This window comes from Carlito syrichta, unplaced genomic scaffold, assembly GCF_000164805.1.
Source record: "Carlito syrichta isolate Samal-C Ts95f unplaced genomic scaffold, Tarsius_syrichta-2.0.1 Scaffold302820, whole genome shotgun sequence".
Taxonomy (NCBI): domain Eukaryota; kingdom Metazoa; phylum Chordata; class Mammalia; order Primates; family Tarsiidae; genus Carlito; species Carlito syrichta.
In genome coordinates this window covers 133,670-152,641 of record NW_007246916.1, presented here as the reverse complement: position 1 = coordinate 152,641, position 18,972 = coordinate 133,670, and the positions used below count along the sequence as shown (strand labels likewise).

The 18,972-nt window shown below is 51.8% G+C and overlaps 2 protein-coding genes across 2 annotated transcripts in view; both read left to right on the top strand.

Annotated features, from left to right (window-relative positions):
- GALNT6 (polypeptide N-acetylgalactosaminyltransferase 6) overlaps positions 1 to 2,867 on the top strand; it is a 10,482-nt gene extending 7,615 nt beyond the window's left edge. The window contains exons 5-6 of the mRNA XM_008057159.2: positions 494 to 646; positions 2,625 to 2,867. Of these exons, the coding sequence (XP_008055350.1) occupies positions 494 to 646; positions 2,625 to 2,738 (267 nt within the window). The 3' untranslated portion in view covers positions 2,739 to 2,867. The remainder of the gene's footprint in view (positions 1 to 493; positions 647 to 2,624) is intronic.
- Positions 2,868 to 14,735: 11,868 nt separating this feature from the next.
- Positions 14,736 to 18,972, top strand: part of CELA1 (chymotrypsin like elastase family member 1) — a 20,218-nt gene continuing 15,981 nt past the window's right edge. The window contains exons 1-3 of the mRNA XM_008057158.1: positions 14,736 to 14,775; positions 15,432 to 15,514; positions 18,642 to 18,742. Coding sequence (XP_008055349.1) covers positions 14,736 to 14,775; positions 15,432 to 15,514; positions 18,642 to 18,742 — 224 coding nt within the window. The remainder of the gene's footprint in view (positions 14,776 to 15,431; positions 15,515 to 18,641; positions 18,743 to 18,972) is intronic.

Below are 18,972 nucleotides of genomic sequence, written 5' to 3'. Positions count from 1 at the left end.
AAAAAAAAAAAAAAAAAGAAAGAAAACGTGTTAAGCTGGGCGCAGTGGTCCATGCCTGTAATCCCAGTGCTTTGGAAGGCCGAGGCAAATAGATTGCTTGAACCCAGGAGTTCGAGACGAACCTGGGCAACAGGCGAGACTTCATCTCGACAAAAAATTTAGAAAATTAGCCAGGCATGGTGGCACACGCCTGTTGTCCCAGCGGAGGTGGAAGGCTCACCTGATCCCAGGGGATTGAGACTACTGTGAGCCATGATGGTGCCACTGCACTCTAGCCTAGGCAACAGAGCAAGACCCCAACTCAAAAAAAAAAAGTATTAAGTAACTGTTATTCTGGTACAACCCAGATATGGTCAAAACCATGAAGGCAGAACACCAGTGAGTAAGGTCTGGGCATGGCCTCCGCTTGGATGGCGTGTGGTTGGCGCCTTGGGGCAAATGGCTTTGGAAGGTGGGGCCGCTCTCCACCTGCTCCTCTCTTCTTGATCTCCAGTACTTCGAGTACACGACCCAGAGGGACCTTCGCCACAACATTGCAAAGCAGCTGTGTCTACATGCCAGCGGGAGCACCCTGGGTCTTAGGAGCTGTCAATTCACCGGCAAAGATAGCCAGGTCCCCAAGGACGAGGAGTGGGAATTGACCCAGGTGAGTCACTGCCCACACAGCTCGGAATCAAGAAGCTAGGGCACGTCTGCCCCTCTGTGTTCTCTCCATCTTCAGCCTGAGGCCCGAGGGGTGGGTGAGGGCAGGTGGAAAGCAGGGCAAGTGTGATCTGGGCCGCAGGCAGGGTGCTCAGGGCCTGAGTGATGTTTGGCAGTGACTGGTTCTGGTCGAATACCAAGATGGAATTGGAGCTGATGGCTCGTGTCTAGCTCTGCCTCGGTGCAAGCATTTTCAGGCTGAGCCCATGTAGATGAGGGTAGAGAACCCCATGTGGTTCCTGCCTGCCTTCTGCGTGCCAGGCCCAAAGCCCAGCATTCACGTCCCTAGACCTGCGTCATCTTTTCAGAGGCTCTTTCCAAGCAGGAGGTGTCCTGTTTCTATAGATGAGCCGGATGAAGCTCAGCAAATTTGTGACTGGTCCAAGACCTATCACTAGTGAGTGGCAGGCCTGGGATGTGACCCTAGATAAGTCTCCCTTCCTCCTTCCTTCCTTCCTTCCTTCCTTCCTTCCTTCCTTCCTTCCTTCCTTCCTTCCTTCCTTCTCTCTTTCTTTCTTTTTTTTGAGACAGTCTCACTGTCACCCTGGTTGGAGTGTAGTGGCACGATCACAATCATGGCTTACTGCAACCTCAACCTCCTGGTCTCAGGTGATCCTCCCACCTCGGCCTCCCAAGTAGCTGGGACTACAGGTGTACACCACCTGGCTATGTTTTTTTTTTTGAGTTGGAGTCTTATTCCGTCACCCAGGCTGGAATGCAGTGCCATGCTCACAGCCACCCCAGCATCAATCTGCTGAGCTTCAGTGATCCTTCTGCCTCAGCCTACCAAGTAGCTGGAACTACAGGCACGTGCTACCATGCCCGGCTAATTTTTTCTTTTTAATTGTAGAGGCAAGGTCTCACCAATTTGTCCCGGCTGTTCTCGAACCCGCGGGCTCAGGCAATCTACTCACCTTGGCCTCCCAAAGTGCTGAGATTACAGGCTGAGCCACCGACCCCAGCCTTCATTTTTTTTTTCTTTTGAGATTGTCTCACTCTGTCATCCAGGCTGGAATGTAGTGGTGTGACCCTGGCTCACTGCAGCCTCGACCTCCTGGACTCAGGAGATGCTCCCACCTCAGTCACCCGAGTAGCTGGAACTACAGGCACGCACCACCACTCCCGATTAATTTTTGTATTTTTTATGGAGACGAGGTCTTGCTATGTTGCCCAGGGTGGTCTCAAACTCCTGGACTCAAGCGATCCTCCCACCTCAGCCTCCCAAAGTATTGGGATTATAGGCATGAGCCACTACACCAGCCTCAGACCTAGACAAGTCTCTCTTGAAAGCATGGGCTCTTTCGATTCCACTGCACTGCTTTAGGATATGGAGTGTATGTGCCACGGTACTGAGCTCCAGCCAGCACCCCTGAGACCTCACTCCAGCTTAGGAAAAGAGGCTGTCTGGAAGGGAGACATCTAAACATAATCAAAGGCAAAACCTAGGAGTGGGTAGCTGTGGCCCTAGGTCTTTGAGCTTGGCCGTCTGGGATGGGGAGACTGGAAGCATTTTTCTGTTGACCCACGGTCTTATCTTCCTCTATTCCACCCACTGGGGATAAAGCTGGGGGTGGGGAATTCAGGCAGAGGTAGAAACACAAGAATGTATCTCATCAGAGTGTCTGGCATCCCAGAAAGGAATTTGTTGTTTTGTTTGTTTGTTTAAGTTAGAGACAAGGCTTTGCTGTTGCCCAGGTTGGTCTTGACCTCCTGGACTCAAGCGATCCTCCCGCCTCAGCATCCCAAAGGGCTGGGATTACAGGTGTGAACCACCACGCCTGGCATGAAAAGAATTTGGAGGTGTTCTCTTTGTGTCTTGTGGGGTTCCTTGCCTTTTATCCATCGTCCCCCATCTCACCACCCCTAGTGGCACTTTTCAGAGGTCTGTGGCCAGGCTGAGCCTTTACTGTGTCATCTTCTAGGATCAGCTCATCAGAAATTCAGGATCTGGTACCTGCCTGACATCCCAGGACAAAAAGCCAGCCATGGCCTCCTGCAATCCCAGCGACCCCCATCAGCTATGGCTTTTTGTCTAGGATCCGGACCATCCACAGAGGGAGCCCCCACAAGCCTCTCAGGAAACAGGATTGCCGACATCTGGGAACCTGATCACCAGCTTTTCTGCAGGCTTTAGACATGGATTTCTAACCCAATGGATGTCAAGGCGACATCTTCCTACTCCTTGTGACAACATCAGACCTGTTTTATTTGCTCCACACTGATGGAAGAGACCATTAGGACACACGATAACTGCCCGAGGTCTTTCCTTCTGTCCTGGGAACAGGGGCCCCCAAAGAGAGAAGGCAGCTGGGACAGCTGGGCAGTCATGCTGAGCTCAAGAAAAGTACTTCTGAGGCCAGGTTGGGTGGCCCACACCTGTAATCTCAATACGTTGGGAGGCCAAGGTGGGAGGATCACTTGAGGCTGGGGGTTTGAGACCAGCCTAGACTATGGTTATGTTTACTGAGACCCCGTCTCTACAAAAAAAGAAAAGTCAAAAAATTAGCTGGGTGTGGTGGCACACACCTGTAGTCCCAGCTACTCGGGAGGCTGAGGTGGAAGGATCACCCGAGCCCAGGAGGTCGAGGCTGCCATGAACCGTGATCATAATGCCACTGCAACCTGGGCAACAGAGTGAGACTCTAACTCAAAAGAAAAAAGAAAGAAAGAAAGGTACTTCTCCAGCCTCATCTTGAATCCCTGGTCTCCAAAGCAGCTGCAGAATTCAGTGAAACGGTGCACTCTAACAGAGAGATTCAAGGTCTGAAAGAACCCACTGCTAATATTTGTAGAACGGTTTCCAGTTTCCAGATGCTCCCTGACAGGTGTCCTATATCTTATTTCATCTGCACAGTAATCCTGTGAGAAAGACAGGACATAAACCAATGTGCCCACTTTATAGATAAGAAAACTGAGACACAGGTAAAAGAACTTGTCTGTAATCCTGGAGCTAGTCGGTGGCTGGAGCCGAGACCAAGGCTCGATCTTCAATGCTGACCCAGGGCCCCTTCCACCATGCCACAAGAACACTACACAGCTAGCCACCAGCCTTCCCATGCCTTCCACTCTGACCCTTGCTAGCTGGCTGGCCTCCACAAAACCCAGAGTGGCGGAGCCAGGTCGCCACTGTGGGGAGACCACTTTCGGGAACCCTGGGATGTTAGCATTGAAAGAAAGCTCCTGGAACCCGTGAGTCTCAAGTTTCAGTCCCACAACCCTTTTTACTAAGCCCCGTGGAAGGAGGGGTGGGCAGTGCCCTCCAGTCCCTGAGCTTCTAAAAATCTCTAAACACAACTTAAAAACCTTGTTTCAGTCCAATCCTGATACGTTCATATTATGAAACCGAGGCCAGATGAGTATATTTGTCCAAGGTCACCTGTCAAGGTGTTGGCAGCCCTGACTCAGATAAGGCTAACAAGAGTCCTGGTAAATCTTGACCTGGCATGGTGGTTCACGCCTGTAATTCCAGCCAAGGCAGGAGGATTGCTTGAGCCCAAGAGTTCAAGACCAGCCCGGGCAACATAGCGAGACCTCCTCTCTTGCAAAAAAAAATCAGAGGGTGTGGTGCCATGACCCTGTAGTCCCAGCTACTCAGGAGCAGGAGGCTGAGGCAGAAGGATCGCCTGAACCTAGGAGGTCGAGGCTGTGCTAGCTGTGAGCATGCCGCTGCACTCCAGCCTGGACAACAGAGGGAGACTCCAACTCAAAAAAAAAAGAGAAAGTCCTGGGAAGTCTTGAGGAAGCAGGGATAGTGTGCAGAGCGTGACTGGAAGACTGATCCCATTGCTGTGCTCCCATGAAGCTCTGTGTAGAGCAGACCCAGTATGAATACCAGCTCCTCTCCCAAGAACCAGGGACCCACCCCTCTGCCCAGAGGAGGACTCAGTTTCTCTCAGGAAGCCACTTTTTGACTTGCAATAGCAGGCGGTCACCACAGGAGGGTACCATGGGGTTACTGTTGCCCTCAGTTCCCACTCGATTCAACCCTTCAGGCCCCTGAGCAGAGGTCCCCAACATGTTTGGCAGGGACTGGTGTCGTGGATGACAATTTTTAAGACAGACGTGGGGGGCTGAGGGTAGGGACAAGGGCAGTAGGGGGAGATCATCAGGCATCTCATAAGGAGTGCACCTAGGTCCCCCGCCTGCACCGTTCACAACAGGGTTCACGCTCCTATGAGAATCTAATGCTGCCACTGATCTGACACCAAAGGCCTCCGCCTCTGCTGCCCGATGCTCACTTCCCGCTGTGCGGTGGTACTGGTCCCCCTGGGGGGTCGGGTGAGGAGGGGGGATTGGGGACCCTTGCCACAGAGGAGACATGTTGGGGTAGCCCAACCCAAGGGAAAGGAGAGAGAATGGCCAGGGTGTGACCTGGAGTAGGGAAAGGGAAAAGTTATTTCCCAGAAAGAGAAGAGAATTGGACATGGGGGTCCCATGGAAATAAAGGCTTAATGGTCATTGGTTTAAAAAAAGTTTGCACTGGGCCCCTCTTCCCTGTGTTGCCCCTTAGCTGAATCCGATGATTTGGGCTGTGAAGAACCACACACATCTGAAGAATTCTGTTATGGCCCCTGTCTGTGTCCCCAAGCATCCTCTGGCCCCAGGTCTAACCTGGGTCTTGTGTGTCAAGCATGGGCAGACATGAGGAAAGCTAAGATGGATTCTGTCCCTTATGGAACTCACAGTCTAACCAAACGATGACAAGCTGGAGGTGTTCAAACCTGCACTCAGAATTAGAAGGAATGATTTCCAGCTGGGCACTGTGGCTCACACCTGTAATCTCACACTTTGAGGGTGAGGCGGGAGCGTTGCTTGAGCCCAGGAGTTCCAGACCAGCCTGGGCAACATGGCAAGACTTCATCTCTACAAAAAATTTAAAAATTAGCGGGACATGGTGGTGTGTGCCTATAGTTCCAGCTACTCGGGAGGCTGAGGCAGAAGGATTGCCTGAGCCCAGGAAGTCTAGGTTGCAGTGAGCCATGATCATGCCACTGTACTCCAGTCTGGGTGACAGAGTAAGACCTCAACTCAGAACAAAACAAAAAAAATTTCTTCCTTCCACTTAGGAAATCAGGGAAGGCCTCATAAAGACAGTGGCATTTGACCTAAGACCTCAAAGGATGAGTCCTCAGGTGGGAAGAGCTCGGTGAGCAGAGATGTCACACAAGCAGCCACCGAGCATGAGCAAAGCCACAGAAGCAAAAGCACAAAGTGGGCCTGGGAGGACGTCAGGGTGAGGAACAAGGAGGGGTGTGGGAGCCAGCAGAACTGCATCATGGCTGTCATGGCCCTTAGCACAAGACTCTTGCTCCATCAAAAAATATTAAAAATTATATTTGAGATGGCCAGGCATGCTGGTTCATGCCTATAATCCCAGCACTTTGGGAGGCTGAGGCAGGAAGACTGCTTGAGCCCAGGAGGTCAAGACCAGCATGGGCAACAAAGTGAGACCTTGTTTCTACCAAAAAAAAAAATTGCTGGACATGGTGGTATGCACCTGTAGTCCCAGCTACTTGGGAAACTGAGATGGAAGGATCACCTGAACCCAGGCAGTTGAGGCTGCATCATGCCACTGCACTCCAGCCTGGGTGACAAAGTGAGACCTCGACAAAAAAAAGGCCAGGCGTGGTGGCTCAGGCCTGTAATCCCAGCACTTCGGGAGGCAGAGGCGAGAGGATTGTCTGAGTCCAGGGATTCAAGACCAGCTTGGGCAACTTGGCAAGACCTCATCTCTACAATAAATCAAAAAAATTAGCCGGGCGTAGTGGCATGCGCTTGTAGTTCCAGCTACTTAGAAGGCTGAGGCAGAAGGATCGCCAGAGGCCAGCAGGTTGAGGCTGCGGTGGCAGGGGGCGTGCCACTGCACTCCTGGGCAACAGAGTGAGACTCCGACTCAAAAAACAAAAGATTAAATAAGATGGGAGTCTGTGGAGTTAAGGAGGAGAAGAACTGAAAAAGTAGATCAGCCAGGCTCGGTGGCTCAGCCTGTAATCCCACGCTTTGGGAGGCTGAGGTGAGTGAATTGCCTGAGCCTGCAGGTTCGTGACCCACCTGGGCAACTTGATGAGACCTCATCTCTACAATAAATTTTTAAAAGTTAGCCGGGCGTGGTAGCATGTGCCTGTAGTTCCAGCTACTTGGAAGGCTGAGGCAGAAGGATTGCCTGAGCCCAGCAGGTCGAGGCTGTGGTCGGCTGCGAGTGTGCCACAGCACTCTAGCCTAGGTGACAGAGTGAGACTCTAACTAAAATACATATATATATATATATATATACACACATACATAGATACATATATGTATATATATATATGTATACACACACACACACACACACACACACACACACACACACACACACACATACTCTATACATATATATGAAACTGCATTGGCATAAAGACAAATATCACACAGGCTGGTTGTATGTACTTTATTTCCCCTGATCTTAAAAGAAGCTAAAACATTCTTGTGGGTCCCTGACAGCATTGCGAGCCCTAAACACTGGGCCTACTGGGTGAGTTCACCCTGAGAAGAGTGGATTGGAACCCAATCGAAGAAGGCTTTGAATGCCGTGGTAGTAGGTGGTAATAGCTCAGGTGAGCCTCAGGGAGTCACAGTCTCTCACCCTAACCTCACTCGTAGTTGCAGTAAACATCCAAACATCTACCAGGCATTGGTGATTTGCCACTTCTCCCAGGACCTCTCGTACCATCTACAGTGTCACCTGCCAACTCCCCGGCCCAATCACATGGTATGTGCCTAACCAAGGTGTCCTATTGTGGTGCCAAGAAGATTCCGCCTGTCCCCAAATAGCATGGCATCTCCTAGAGGCAGCTGGCTAAGAGTGACTCGCAGAAGTGAGAGCTGCAGCGGGAGGAAGAAGAGACCCCAGGCCGTGCCCAGAGAGCGGCCCTAGGGTCGTAGATGAGGGGGGGACTAGGGAAGGGAGGCAGTCAAGAAGAGGGAGAGGGTGGCCGGGTGCAGTAGCACCCGTGGTTCCGGCCATTTGGAAGGCTGAGGTGGAAGGATCATCGAGCCCAGCAGGTCAAGGCTGCTGTGGCTGTGAACGTGCCACTGCACTCCAGCCTGGGCAACAGAGTGAGACTTCAACTCAAAAAAATAAGAAGAGAGCCGAGCTTGGTGGCTCAGCATGTAATCCCGCGCTTTTGGGAGGCTGAGGTGAGTGGATTGCCTGAGCCCTGAGTTCGAGACCCGCCTGGGCAACTTGGCGAGCCCTCATCTCTACAATAAATCAAAAGTTAGCCGGGCGTGGAAGCGCGCGCCTGTAGTTCCAGCTACTTGGAAGGCTGAGGCAGAAGGATTGCTAGAGCCCAGCGGGTGGAGGCTGCAATGGCCGGGAGGGACCACTGCACTCCAGTCTGGGTGACAGAGTGAGACTCCAACTCAAAAATAAATAAATAAGAAGAGGGAGAGGGGCCAGACGAAGTGGAAAGCTCAAGAAACCACTTCATGGCCTTCCCGCTATCCAAGGCTTTGCCCTATCAACCCCTGTACTCTTCCTTAAAACCCACTCCTGGCCAGGTGTGGTGGCTCAAGCCTGTAATCCTAGCACTTTGGGAGGCTGAGGCAAGAGGATTGCCTGAACCCAGGGGTTCAAGACCAACCTGGGCAACTTGGTAAGCCCTTGTCTCTACAGAATATCAAAAAATTAGCCAGGCGTGGTTACGCGCACCTATAGTTCCAGCTACTGGGAAGACTGAGGCAGAGGGATTGCCTGAGCCCAGTAGGTCGAGGCTGCAGTGGACGTGAGCGTGCCACTGCACTCCAGCCTGGGTGACAGGGTGAGATGCCAACTCAGAAAGAGAGAGAGAGAGAGAGAGAGAGAGAGGAAAAAAAACAAAAAAAAAAACAAAAAAAGACAATCCACAACTGGCCGGGCTCGGTGGCTCAGCCTGTATTCCCCCGCCTTGGGAGACTGAGGTGAGTGGATTGCCTGAGCCCGCGGGTTCGAGACCCGCCTGGGCAATTTGGCGAGACCTCATCTCTACAATAAATCAAAAATTAGCCGGGTGTGGTAGCTTGTGCCTGTAGTTCCAGCTACTTGGAAGACTGAGGCGGAAGGATCACCGGAGCCCAGCAGGTCGAGGCTGCGGTGGCCGGGAGTGGCCGCAGCACTCCAGTCTGGGCGACAGAGTGAGACTCCAACTCAAAAAAAAAAAAAAAAAGACAATCCACAAAATAAGAGAAAATATTTGCAAATAATATATTGAATGAGTCTACTAAACTTTACTCAATAAAATAAATAACAAATTTAAAAAATAAAAATGAAACCCACTCCTGCCAGGCCCTGTGGCATATGCCTATACTCCTAGCACTTTGGGAGGCCGAGGCAGGAGGATTGCCTGAGTCCAGGAGTTCCAGACCAGACTGGGCAACATAGCGCAACCTTGTCTCTACAAAAAAATTTTTAAAAATAGCTAGGCATGTTGTCACACACCTGTAGACCCAGTTACTTGGGAAGCTGAGGCGTAAGGATTGCCTGAGCCCAGGAAATGGAGGCTGCAGTGAGCTATGACTGTGCCACTACACTCCACCCTGGGTGACAGAGTGAAACCTCAACTCAAAACAAACAAGCCCACCCCTCTGACCACTTCAGAGCCAAGCTAAGCCCCCACCTCTTAAAAGCCCACTGCTAGCCCTGTGTTCCTATCTCCTGGCTCCGGGCATCTCTCATCTCAGCACTGAAGGGCTGGTTCCCTCTGAGGATCCCACTTGAAGAATATCGGGGCCATTGCCAAGAATAGCTACATGTCCTAGAATTTATTCTTATTTTTTAATTACAAAATTAATACTGTGGAGAAAAGTCAAATATCATAGAAAAATAGGTTTAAAAAAAAGTGTTGACCGGGCATGGTGGCTCACGACTATAATCCGAGCACTTTGGGAGGCCGAGGCGAGAGGATTGCCTGAGCCCAGGGGTTTGAGACCAGCCTGGGCAACTTAGTGAGACCTTGTCTTGACAATCAATAAAAAAATTAGCCAGGCATGGTGATGCAAGCCTGTGGTTCCAGATACTTGGAAGTCTGAGGCAGAAGGATCGCAGGAACCCAGCAGGTCGAGGCTGTGGTGGCCATGAGCATGCCACTGCACTCCAGTCTGGGCGACAGAGTGAGACTTCAACTAAAAAAAAATTTTTTTTAACTGTACAATTCATATGCCTTTAGTCCCAGCTAATTGGAAGACTGAGGCTAGAGGATTCCTTCGGTTCATGATTTTGAGACGGCGGCGAACTATGATTGTGCCACTGTACTTCATTCTTGGTGATAGAGTGAGACACTGTCTTTTTTTAAAAAAATAAGCAAGCTGGGTGTGGTGGCTCAGCCTGTAATCCCAGCACTTTAGGAGACTGAGGCCAGAGGCTTGTCTGAGCCCAGGTTTCGAGACCAGCCTGGGCAGCATGGCAAGACCTCATCTCTACAATAAATCAAAAAAAATTAGCCAGGCATGGTGGTGCACGCTTGTGGTTCCAGCTACTTGGAATGCTGAGGCGGAAGGATCGCTTGAGTCCAGCACGTCAAGGCTGCGGTGACTATGAGCATGCCATTGCACTCCACCCTGGATGACAGTGAGACTCATCTCAAAAAAAAAGTGAAATTCATCCCCATGGTGTCCCATACCTGTTGATCCATTCTCTAGAGGTGAGAGCTGTTTACAGCTTGGTATACAGCCATTTCCATGCCTTATTTCTATGTATATAAGAATATATATAGTGTCATATTGTTCACAACTTGCTTTTCTCACTTTATATACCAAGAATAGCTTTTCATATCAGTTCATCTAAGTCTAATTCCTTTTTTTTTTTTGAGTTGGAGTCTCACTCTGTCACCCAGATTGGAGTCTCGACCTGCTGGGTTCCAGCGATCCTTCCGCCTCAGCCTTCCAAGTAGCCGGAACTACAGGCGTGCGCTACCACTCCTGGCTGATTTTTTGATTGATTGTAGAGATGAGGTCTCGCCAAGTTGCCCAGGCGGGTCTCGAACCTGCGGGCTTAGGCAATCCACTCACCTCAACCTCCCAAGGCGGGGATTACAGGCTGAGCCACCGAGCCCGGCCTACCCCCCAATTTTTAACAAACCTACTAGAACCCACATCCTTGAATTTTTTGTGTGCCTATGTTTATTTCAAAAGGAAGCATTCCCAAAACTAGAACTGGTTAATAACATCAGAAGACATGCAGTGCCTCAACATCAATTGTATACCTAACCCCAAGGGTAGGAATAAAAAATGTCTAACTGGCATGGACAATGAGGTCCCGGTTGGGAAGCCCTTGTGCAGTCCCAGAGTTTGGTTTTCAAGTTAGTACAGATTGGGATACTCTGGGCTAGGCCACGGGTACAGAGATGAATGTGAAATTGGCCCTGCCCTTAGTGGTTCAGCTCTAGAAACACGTGATGTCAAGAGGTGGCCTTCAGCCAGGCTCGGTAATCCCGCGCCTTTGGGAGGCTGAGGTGAGTAGATTGACTGAGCCCGAGGGTTCGAGACCCGCCTGGGCAACTTGGCGAGACCTCATCTCTACAATAAATCAAAAATCAGCCGGGCATGGTAGTGCACGCCTGTAGTTCCAGCTACTCGAAAGGCTGAGGCGGAAGGATCGCTGGAGCCCAGCAGGTCGAGGCTGCGGTGGCCAGGACCGGCCACTGCACTCCAGTCTGGGTGACAGAGTGAGATGCCCACTCAAGAAAAAAAAAAGAGGTGGCCTTCAAGAGGCCCGCAAGCCTCCTCTTGGGCTCCCCATCCCGGGGCTAGACTCAGCTCCTTACCCTCCAGAGGAGGCAGAGAAGTGCGAGGAGAATGACAAAATGGGCCCTGGGTTCCCACCCAGCTCAGCCGTCTCCCCTGAGGCCCACACTGTGTCAGAATGTTGGAGGTTGGCTAGGCACAGTGGCTCACACCTGTAATCCTAACACTTTGAGAAACCAAGGCGGGAGGATCGCTTGAGCCTCGAATTTCAAGACCAGCCGGGGTAACATAGCAAAACCTCATCTCTCCAAAAAAATTTAGCCAGGCTCGGTGGCTCAGCCTGTAATCCCGCGCCTTTGGGAGGCTGAGGTGAGTGGATTGCCTGAGCCCAAGGGTTCGAGACCCGCCTGGGCAACTTGGCGAGACCTCATCTCTACAATCAATCAAAAAATCAGCCGGGCGTGGTAGCGCGCGCCTGTAGTTCCAGCTATTTGGAAGGCTGAGACGGAAGGATCACTGGAGCCCAGCAGGTTGAGGCTGCAGTGACCGGGAGCGGCCACTGCCCTCCAATCTGGGTAACAGATTGAGACTCCAACTCAAAAAAAAAAAAAAAAATTAGCCAGGCGTAGTGGCATGAACCTGTTGTTCCAGCTACTTGGGAGGCTGAGACGGGAGGATTACTTGAGCCCAGGCAGTCAAGGCTGCAGTAAGCCAGGATCGTGCTCCGCACTCCAGCCTGGGCAACAGAGACACTAACTCAAAAAAAAAAAAAAAAAAAAATACTGGGAGTTTGGGCTGGAGAGGGAGCCCTCCAGGCAGAGTGCAACTCCCCTGTACAGCTCAAAGATCCGAACGGTGACAGTGTGTGCAAGACTCCTTGCAACAACCTTGGCCCAGCCTCTCCCACTCCTGCAGACATGAGGCTTGGGTTCTGATGTCTAGTCTACAAGACTCCCGGGCAGGCTGGGTGATTTTCCAGCTTCTCTCTGGATTCCTGACTCTTCCTGACCTGAATCCAAAGCCCATAAGCTTTGCTGCCACCACTGGGATTCACCCCTGTGTCCAAGCATTTTGGGAGGCCAAGGCGAAAGGATTGCTTGCGCCAAGGAATTCAAGACCAGGCGGGATAACATAGCGAGACCTCATCTCTACAAAAAATTAAAAAATTAGCCAGGCATGGTGATGCACACCTGTAGTCCCAGCTACTTCAGAGGCTGAGGTGGGAGGATGACATAATTACTGCTCCACCCATCGTTCTCTGCTCTGAGGCTCACAACCGCTCCAGTCACTCTGTGCCCAAGCCGAGGTTCTCTACCTGCCTCAAAGCCCTGAATCTCTCTCCTTCTTCCTCTATGCCTTTTTTTTTTTTTTTTGAGTCCTAGTCTCACTCTGTTGCGCAGGCTGGAATGCAGTGGCATGCTCACGGTCACTGCAGCCTTAGGCAATCCTTCCTTCTCAGCCTTCCAAGTAACTGGAACTACAGACATGTGCCACCATGCCTGGCTAATTTTTTCTTGATTTATTGTAGAGACGAGGTCTCACCAAGTTGCCCAGGCTGGTCTCAAACCCCTGGACTCAGGCAATCCTATCGCCTCAGCTTCCCAAAGTGCTGGGATTAGAGACTTGAACCACTGCACCTGGAGGCTTTTTTTTTTTTTTTTTTTTTTTGACCCAAGGTCTCGCTCTGTCACCCAGACAGGAGTGCAGTGGCACAATTACAGCTCACCACAGCCTCGACCTCCTGGGCTCAAGTAATCTTCCTGCCTCAGCCTCCTGAGTAGCTAGGACTACAGGCACACGCCACCATGTCCAGCTAATTTCTTAATTTTTTTTTTGTAAAGACAAGGTCTCATCATGTTGCCCAGGTTGGTCTCAAATTCCTTGGCTCAAAAGATCCTCACACCTCAGCCTCCCAAAGTGCTGGGATTATAGGTGGGAGCCACCAAGCCTGGCCCTCTGTGGGCTTTGATGGGCAGAGCCTTTCACCTGCTGCAGGATGTGCCTGTCCCTCCCCTCCTGCCCTCCACCCTCCGCCCCACCCACCCTCATCGCGCTTTCCTCCCAGCCCGAGGGTCCCCCCTCTGCTATCCTGCCTCACATGCTCCCTCCCCAGGAGCTCTTTCTGGCTTTCTCTCTGGGCGTCTCCCCAGGCCAGTTTCTCTGTACTTTCCTCCACCAGAATTCTCTCCACTTGGTGGGGCACAGTGGCTCACATCTGAAGTCCCAGCACTTTGGGAGGCTGAGGCAGGAGAATCACTTGAGCCCAGGTGTTTGAGACCAGGCTGGGCAACATAGTGGCACTTCATCTCTACAAAAATTAAAAATAATTAGCTGTGCTGGGTGGTGCACACCTGCAGTCTCAGCTACTTGGGAGGCTGAGGGGAAAAGATTGCTTGAGCCCAGGAGGTTGAGGCTGTTGCAAGCTGTGAGCATGCCACTGCACTCCTGCCTGGGCAACAGAGTGAGACCTTGACTCAAATAATAATAAGAAGAAGAAGAATAAGCCTGGCTCGGTGGCTCAGCCTATAATCCCAGCAGTTTGGGAGGCCGAGATGAGTGGATTGCCTGAGACCTGGGCAACTTGGCAAGACCTTGTCTCTTCAATAAATCAAAAATTAGCCAGGTGAGGTAGCGTGTGCCTGTAGTTTCAGCTAATTGGAAGAATGAGGCAGAAGGATCACCAGAGCCCAGTGGGTCGTCGCTGGGGTGGCTGTGGCCATGAGTGTGCCACTGCACTCCAGCCTGGGCGACGGAGTGAGACTCCAACTCAAAATAATAATAATAATTAAAATAATAATACTAATAACTCTCTCCATTGCATTCACTTTGCTTTTGTCTCCCTGCATTGACACCTGTGTCTGCATCCCAGGACATACGTGCCCGGGCTCCCTCTCGGGCAGGTGCGAGTCGCTGCGTCTTCTCTCCTCTATCATCCTCCCCACCCCCACCCCGCCTGCTGGTGCACTGGCCAGGTCTCTGCCCTTATGGTGCCACGGAGGGCAGAGGACAGTGACGGGCGATGTAGGGAGCACCTCGAGGGCAAAGCCAGTCCTGGTTCTTCATCTCATTCCTAAAAAAGAGTTGGTTGGATGCTTTTCAACTAAAAGCAGATGATTAATTCAACTCTGGCCTTGTTCTGTCTTTGAATAGCAGATAAAGTCGTTTGCGTGGAAAGAAATCTTTTCATTTGTGTTTCCATGTCACCTGTGGCTTTCCCTGCCTTCACCCGCCGCCCTGCCAGCTGGCAGGAAGAAGGTCAGCAAAGCTGCTGATAAGGGGGGTATAAAGAGCTTGGCTCATGGCAAGGGGCAGTGGTCTACCCTGCAGGCAACATGCTGCGCTTCCTGGTGTTCGCCGCCCTGGTCCTTTATGGTAAGTGGGTCATCTGGCCTGAGCTCTGCAGGGTGGAGAATTTGAGCAGGAGGGTCCAGGCCAGCTCCCTACCCCCAAGCAGGGTGGGACACTCTGCCTGTGGGTCTAGCAGAAACTCTACTCTCCTGGAGCCCAAGTTAGGAGAGGTCGAGGCCGCTGGTCATTCAGGCCCCTCTGGGCGCAGACCCCTGAGCCATGAAGCAGAGAGATGCCCCTGGCGGGGTGGGCTCTGAGCTGGCCCAGCACTCTCGTGGACCAAGGACTCCCCCAGCAGGTGCCTGGCTGGGACACGCACTACTGTTCCTGCCCCCTGGAGAATCCTGGGAAGGCTTTGGTGGGCGAGGAGAGAGTGCCGGGGGTCTCTCCAGGCCGAGGGGTGACGGTGAGCAAGGCTGAGACCACAAGGAGCCTCTGGGGCCCCGGCCTGATGACTGGAGACATCCAGCCTGCCAGAGCTCTGGGGCCCCCTGAAGGAAGGAAGCAGCAGGACCCCCTGCTTCCCAAGGGGGCTCGGAGAACTCCCAGCGGGGCCCCTGTGTGTGAGGGAGGAGCTGTGAATTTGCAGACAGGGCTAATAGTCCTCAAAGCACAGCCGCCACCGCGCCCCTGGCTGGCCGCTGCTTAGTCATCAGTCACTTTTCTTCTGCCCCACAAAGGACACAGCACGCAGGACTTTCCGGAAACCAACGCCCGGGTCGTTGGAGGGACTGAGGCCAGGAGGAATTCCTGGCCCTCTCAGGTGGGTGTTTCTTCACAGCCGGGACTTCCTCCCAAATAAGCCATTATGTGGGTCCATGCGTGTCCTTACAACAGGCAGCTTTCCCAGCATCTAGATCCTAGATTTCATTTTATTTTTGTATTATTTGTTTTCTTTTTGTTGTTGCTGTTGGAGTCAGGGTCTCACTCTGTTGCCCAGGCTGGAGCGCGGTGGCATGATCACAGCTCACTGCAGCTTCGACCTACAAGGGTTCAGGTGATCTCGCCTCAGCCTCGCCACTAGCTGGGACTACAGGCATGCACCACCACACCTGACTAATTTAAAAAAAATTTTTTTGGAAAGATGAGGTCTTGCTGTGTTGCCCACGCTGGTCTCGAACTGCTGGTCACAAACAATCCCCCCGCCTCAGTCTCCCAAAGTGCTGGGAGTACAGACATGAACCACTGCACCCAGCCTAGATCTGAGACTTTCAAGATGGCTGGGGGCCAGGCTCAGGTGGTTTTCTAAATGCAAAAGGCTTGGAGGAGGGGGTTTAAACGTCAACCACACTCACTCACCAAAGCACACACACCCAAACACAAACCACATGTCCACTTGTACCATATTCAAAAGATTGTGACAGACCTGCATTTTGGACTCTGCAGGCCTTGAAACTTGCATGCACATACCACTGCACACCGTGTGTGTGCATGCACACACACACACACACACACACACACACGCACAACAGTAGAGCATGCTACTTAGTTGTCTATTTAAAGAGTTCCCACTTTTGTAACAGGGCAGCTGCACCCTGATTTAAACCATCTAAATGTGTAAAACTGGCAAATTGGGCCTGGTTCAGTGCCTCAGCCTGTAATCCCAGCACTTTGTGAGGCCAAGGCAAGTTGATTGCCTGAGGCTGCGGGTTCGAGACCAGCCCCAGCAACTTGACGAGACCGTGTCTCCACAATGAATTAAAAAAATTAGCCCGTCGTGGTCATGTGCACCTGTAGCTCCAGCTACTTGGAAGGCTGAGGTGGAAGGATCACCGGAGCCCAGCAGGTTAACACTGGCGTGGCTGTGAACGTGCACTCCAGCCAGGGCAACGGAGTGAGACGCCAACACACAAAAAAGACACAAAAAACTGGCAAGTTAGCTGGTGAATATCCATAGCCTGTAGTTTTGAGAGAAATCACTGCAATCGGAATTCAATTCAATTTATAAAAGTTTCAGTCCCAGCCGGGCTCGATGGCTCAGCCTGTAATCCCGCGCCTTTGGGAGGCTGAGGTGAGTGGATTGCCGGAGCCCACGGGTTCGAGACCCACCTGGGCAGCGAGACCGCATCTCTACAATAAATAAAGTCAGCTGGGCATGGTAGCGCGTGCCTGTAATTCCGGCTACTAGGAAGGCTGAGGCGGAAGGATCGCTGGAGCCCAGCAGGTCGAGGCTCCCGGCCACTACACTCCAGTCTGGGCGACAGAGTGAGACTCCAACTCAAAAAAAAAAAAAGTTTCAGTCCCAATTTTCAGGTGTAGAGCTGAAAATTGTGTCATATGAGGTGCTAGAGGAAGGGACATGAATGGATAGAAGTGAACAATCTGGCTGGGCTCAGTTTCTCAGCCTATAATCCCAGCGCTTTGGGAGGCTGAGGCGAGTGGATTGCCTGAGCCCACAGGTTTGAGACCCGCCCGAGCAACTTGGCAAGACCTCATCTCTAAATAAATTAAAAACTAGCCGGGCGTGGTAGCTACTTGGAAGGCTGAGGTGGAAGGATCGCCGGAGCCCAGCAGGTTGAGGCCGCAGTGGCTGGGAGCATGCCACTGTACTCCAGTCTGAACAACAGAGTGAGACTCCAACACACACACACAAAACAAAAAAGTGAATAATCTGTTGATATTTCTAAGGATTCCCTGAAGTGGGGGGAATGCTTTGGAAACACTGAAGGTAGAGCCTGGAGACCCAAGCTCTTGGGGCTTGGTAGAGGGAGCAGTTCCTTGGTTATATTTCCTTTATTTATTTTTTTGAGTCGGAGTCTCACTCTGTCGCCCAGACTGGAGTATAGTGGCACGATCACAGCCACTGCAGCCTCGACCTGCTGTACTCAGGCGATCCTTCCACCTCAGTCTTCCAAGTAACTGAAACCACAGGTGCACTCCACCACGCTCAGCTAATTTTTTTATTTATGGTGAGAGACGAGCTCTCACCAAGCTGCCCAGGTTGTTCTTGAACCCCTGGACTCAGGCAATCCTCTCGCCTCCACCTCCCAAAGTGCTGGGATTACAGATGTGAGCCACCACGCCCCACCTACATTTCCTAAGAGAGAATGGAGGGAGAAGAACTTCCATTCTGACTTCTGGGTCCATCGCAATGACCTAGAGAAAGGACGCCGAACATCCTGCATGTGTGCCTTTACTTCCCCATCTGTGTACACAGCAAACACCACCAGACAATGGAGCCCCACTTCCTGCTGACCCCAGAAACACCTGCACACCCCTCCCAACACTACATGCCAGGTAGCCCCTACTGACCAATCAATAGCAATTGGCAGGTCAAATGAAACCTATCTGAGGCTGGATGTGATAGCTCACACCTATAATCCCTGCACTTTGGGAGGCTGAGGTGGGAGGACAGCCTCAGCCCAGGAGTTCGAGACCAGCCTGGGCAACTTGCTGGGTCCTCATCTCTACAATAATTCACACAAAAAAATAGCTGGGTGTGGTGGCGTGCGTCTGTAATTCCAGCTACTTGGAAGGCTAAGGCGGAAGGATCGCCTGAGCCCAGCAGGTCAAGGCTGCGGTGGCCGGGAGGGTGCCACTGCACTCTGGCCTGGATGACAAGAGTGAGACTTCAACTGAAAAAAAACAAAATTAGTCAAGCATGGTGGCGTGCACCTGTAGTCCCAACTACTCAGGAGGCTGAGGAGGAAGGATTGCCTGAGTCCAGGAGGTCGAGACTGCTTGAGCCATGGTCATGCTACTGCACTCCAGCTTGGATGACAGAGTGAGACCCTGACTCAAAAAACAAAGAAAGAAAGAAATCCATTTGTGATTCCTAGCCCAGAAAGAGAATGTTTTGAAGAACATCGGGAATTTCAAGAGATGACATACAGCCTGGGGCAAAGCCTTTCCAGAAACACCAACCTATCCCTCCTTTTTCCCCCATCTAGATTTCCCTCCAGTACCTGTCCGGAGGTTCCTGGTATCACACCTGTGGAGGGACCCTCATCAGACAGAACTGGGTGATGACAGCGGCTCACTGCGTGGACTCGTGAGAAAAACTATGACCAGCTTTTCTGTCCCTGGGAGGGGAAGAGGCTGACTCTTCTGAAGGAATATGGTCTCTCAGGGCAGGACTTCAGGAGCTGGGCAGGAGCCCCCTTCATGTCTGGGGGCCTGTGGGGAGGCAGCGTGGTGAAAAGTACGCAGTGTAGAGCCAGGCAAGCTTGGGTTCAAATCTTGTTCCTCAACCTGGGCAACAGAGTGAGACCTTCATCTCTC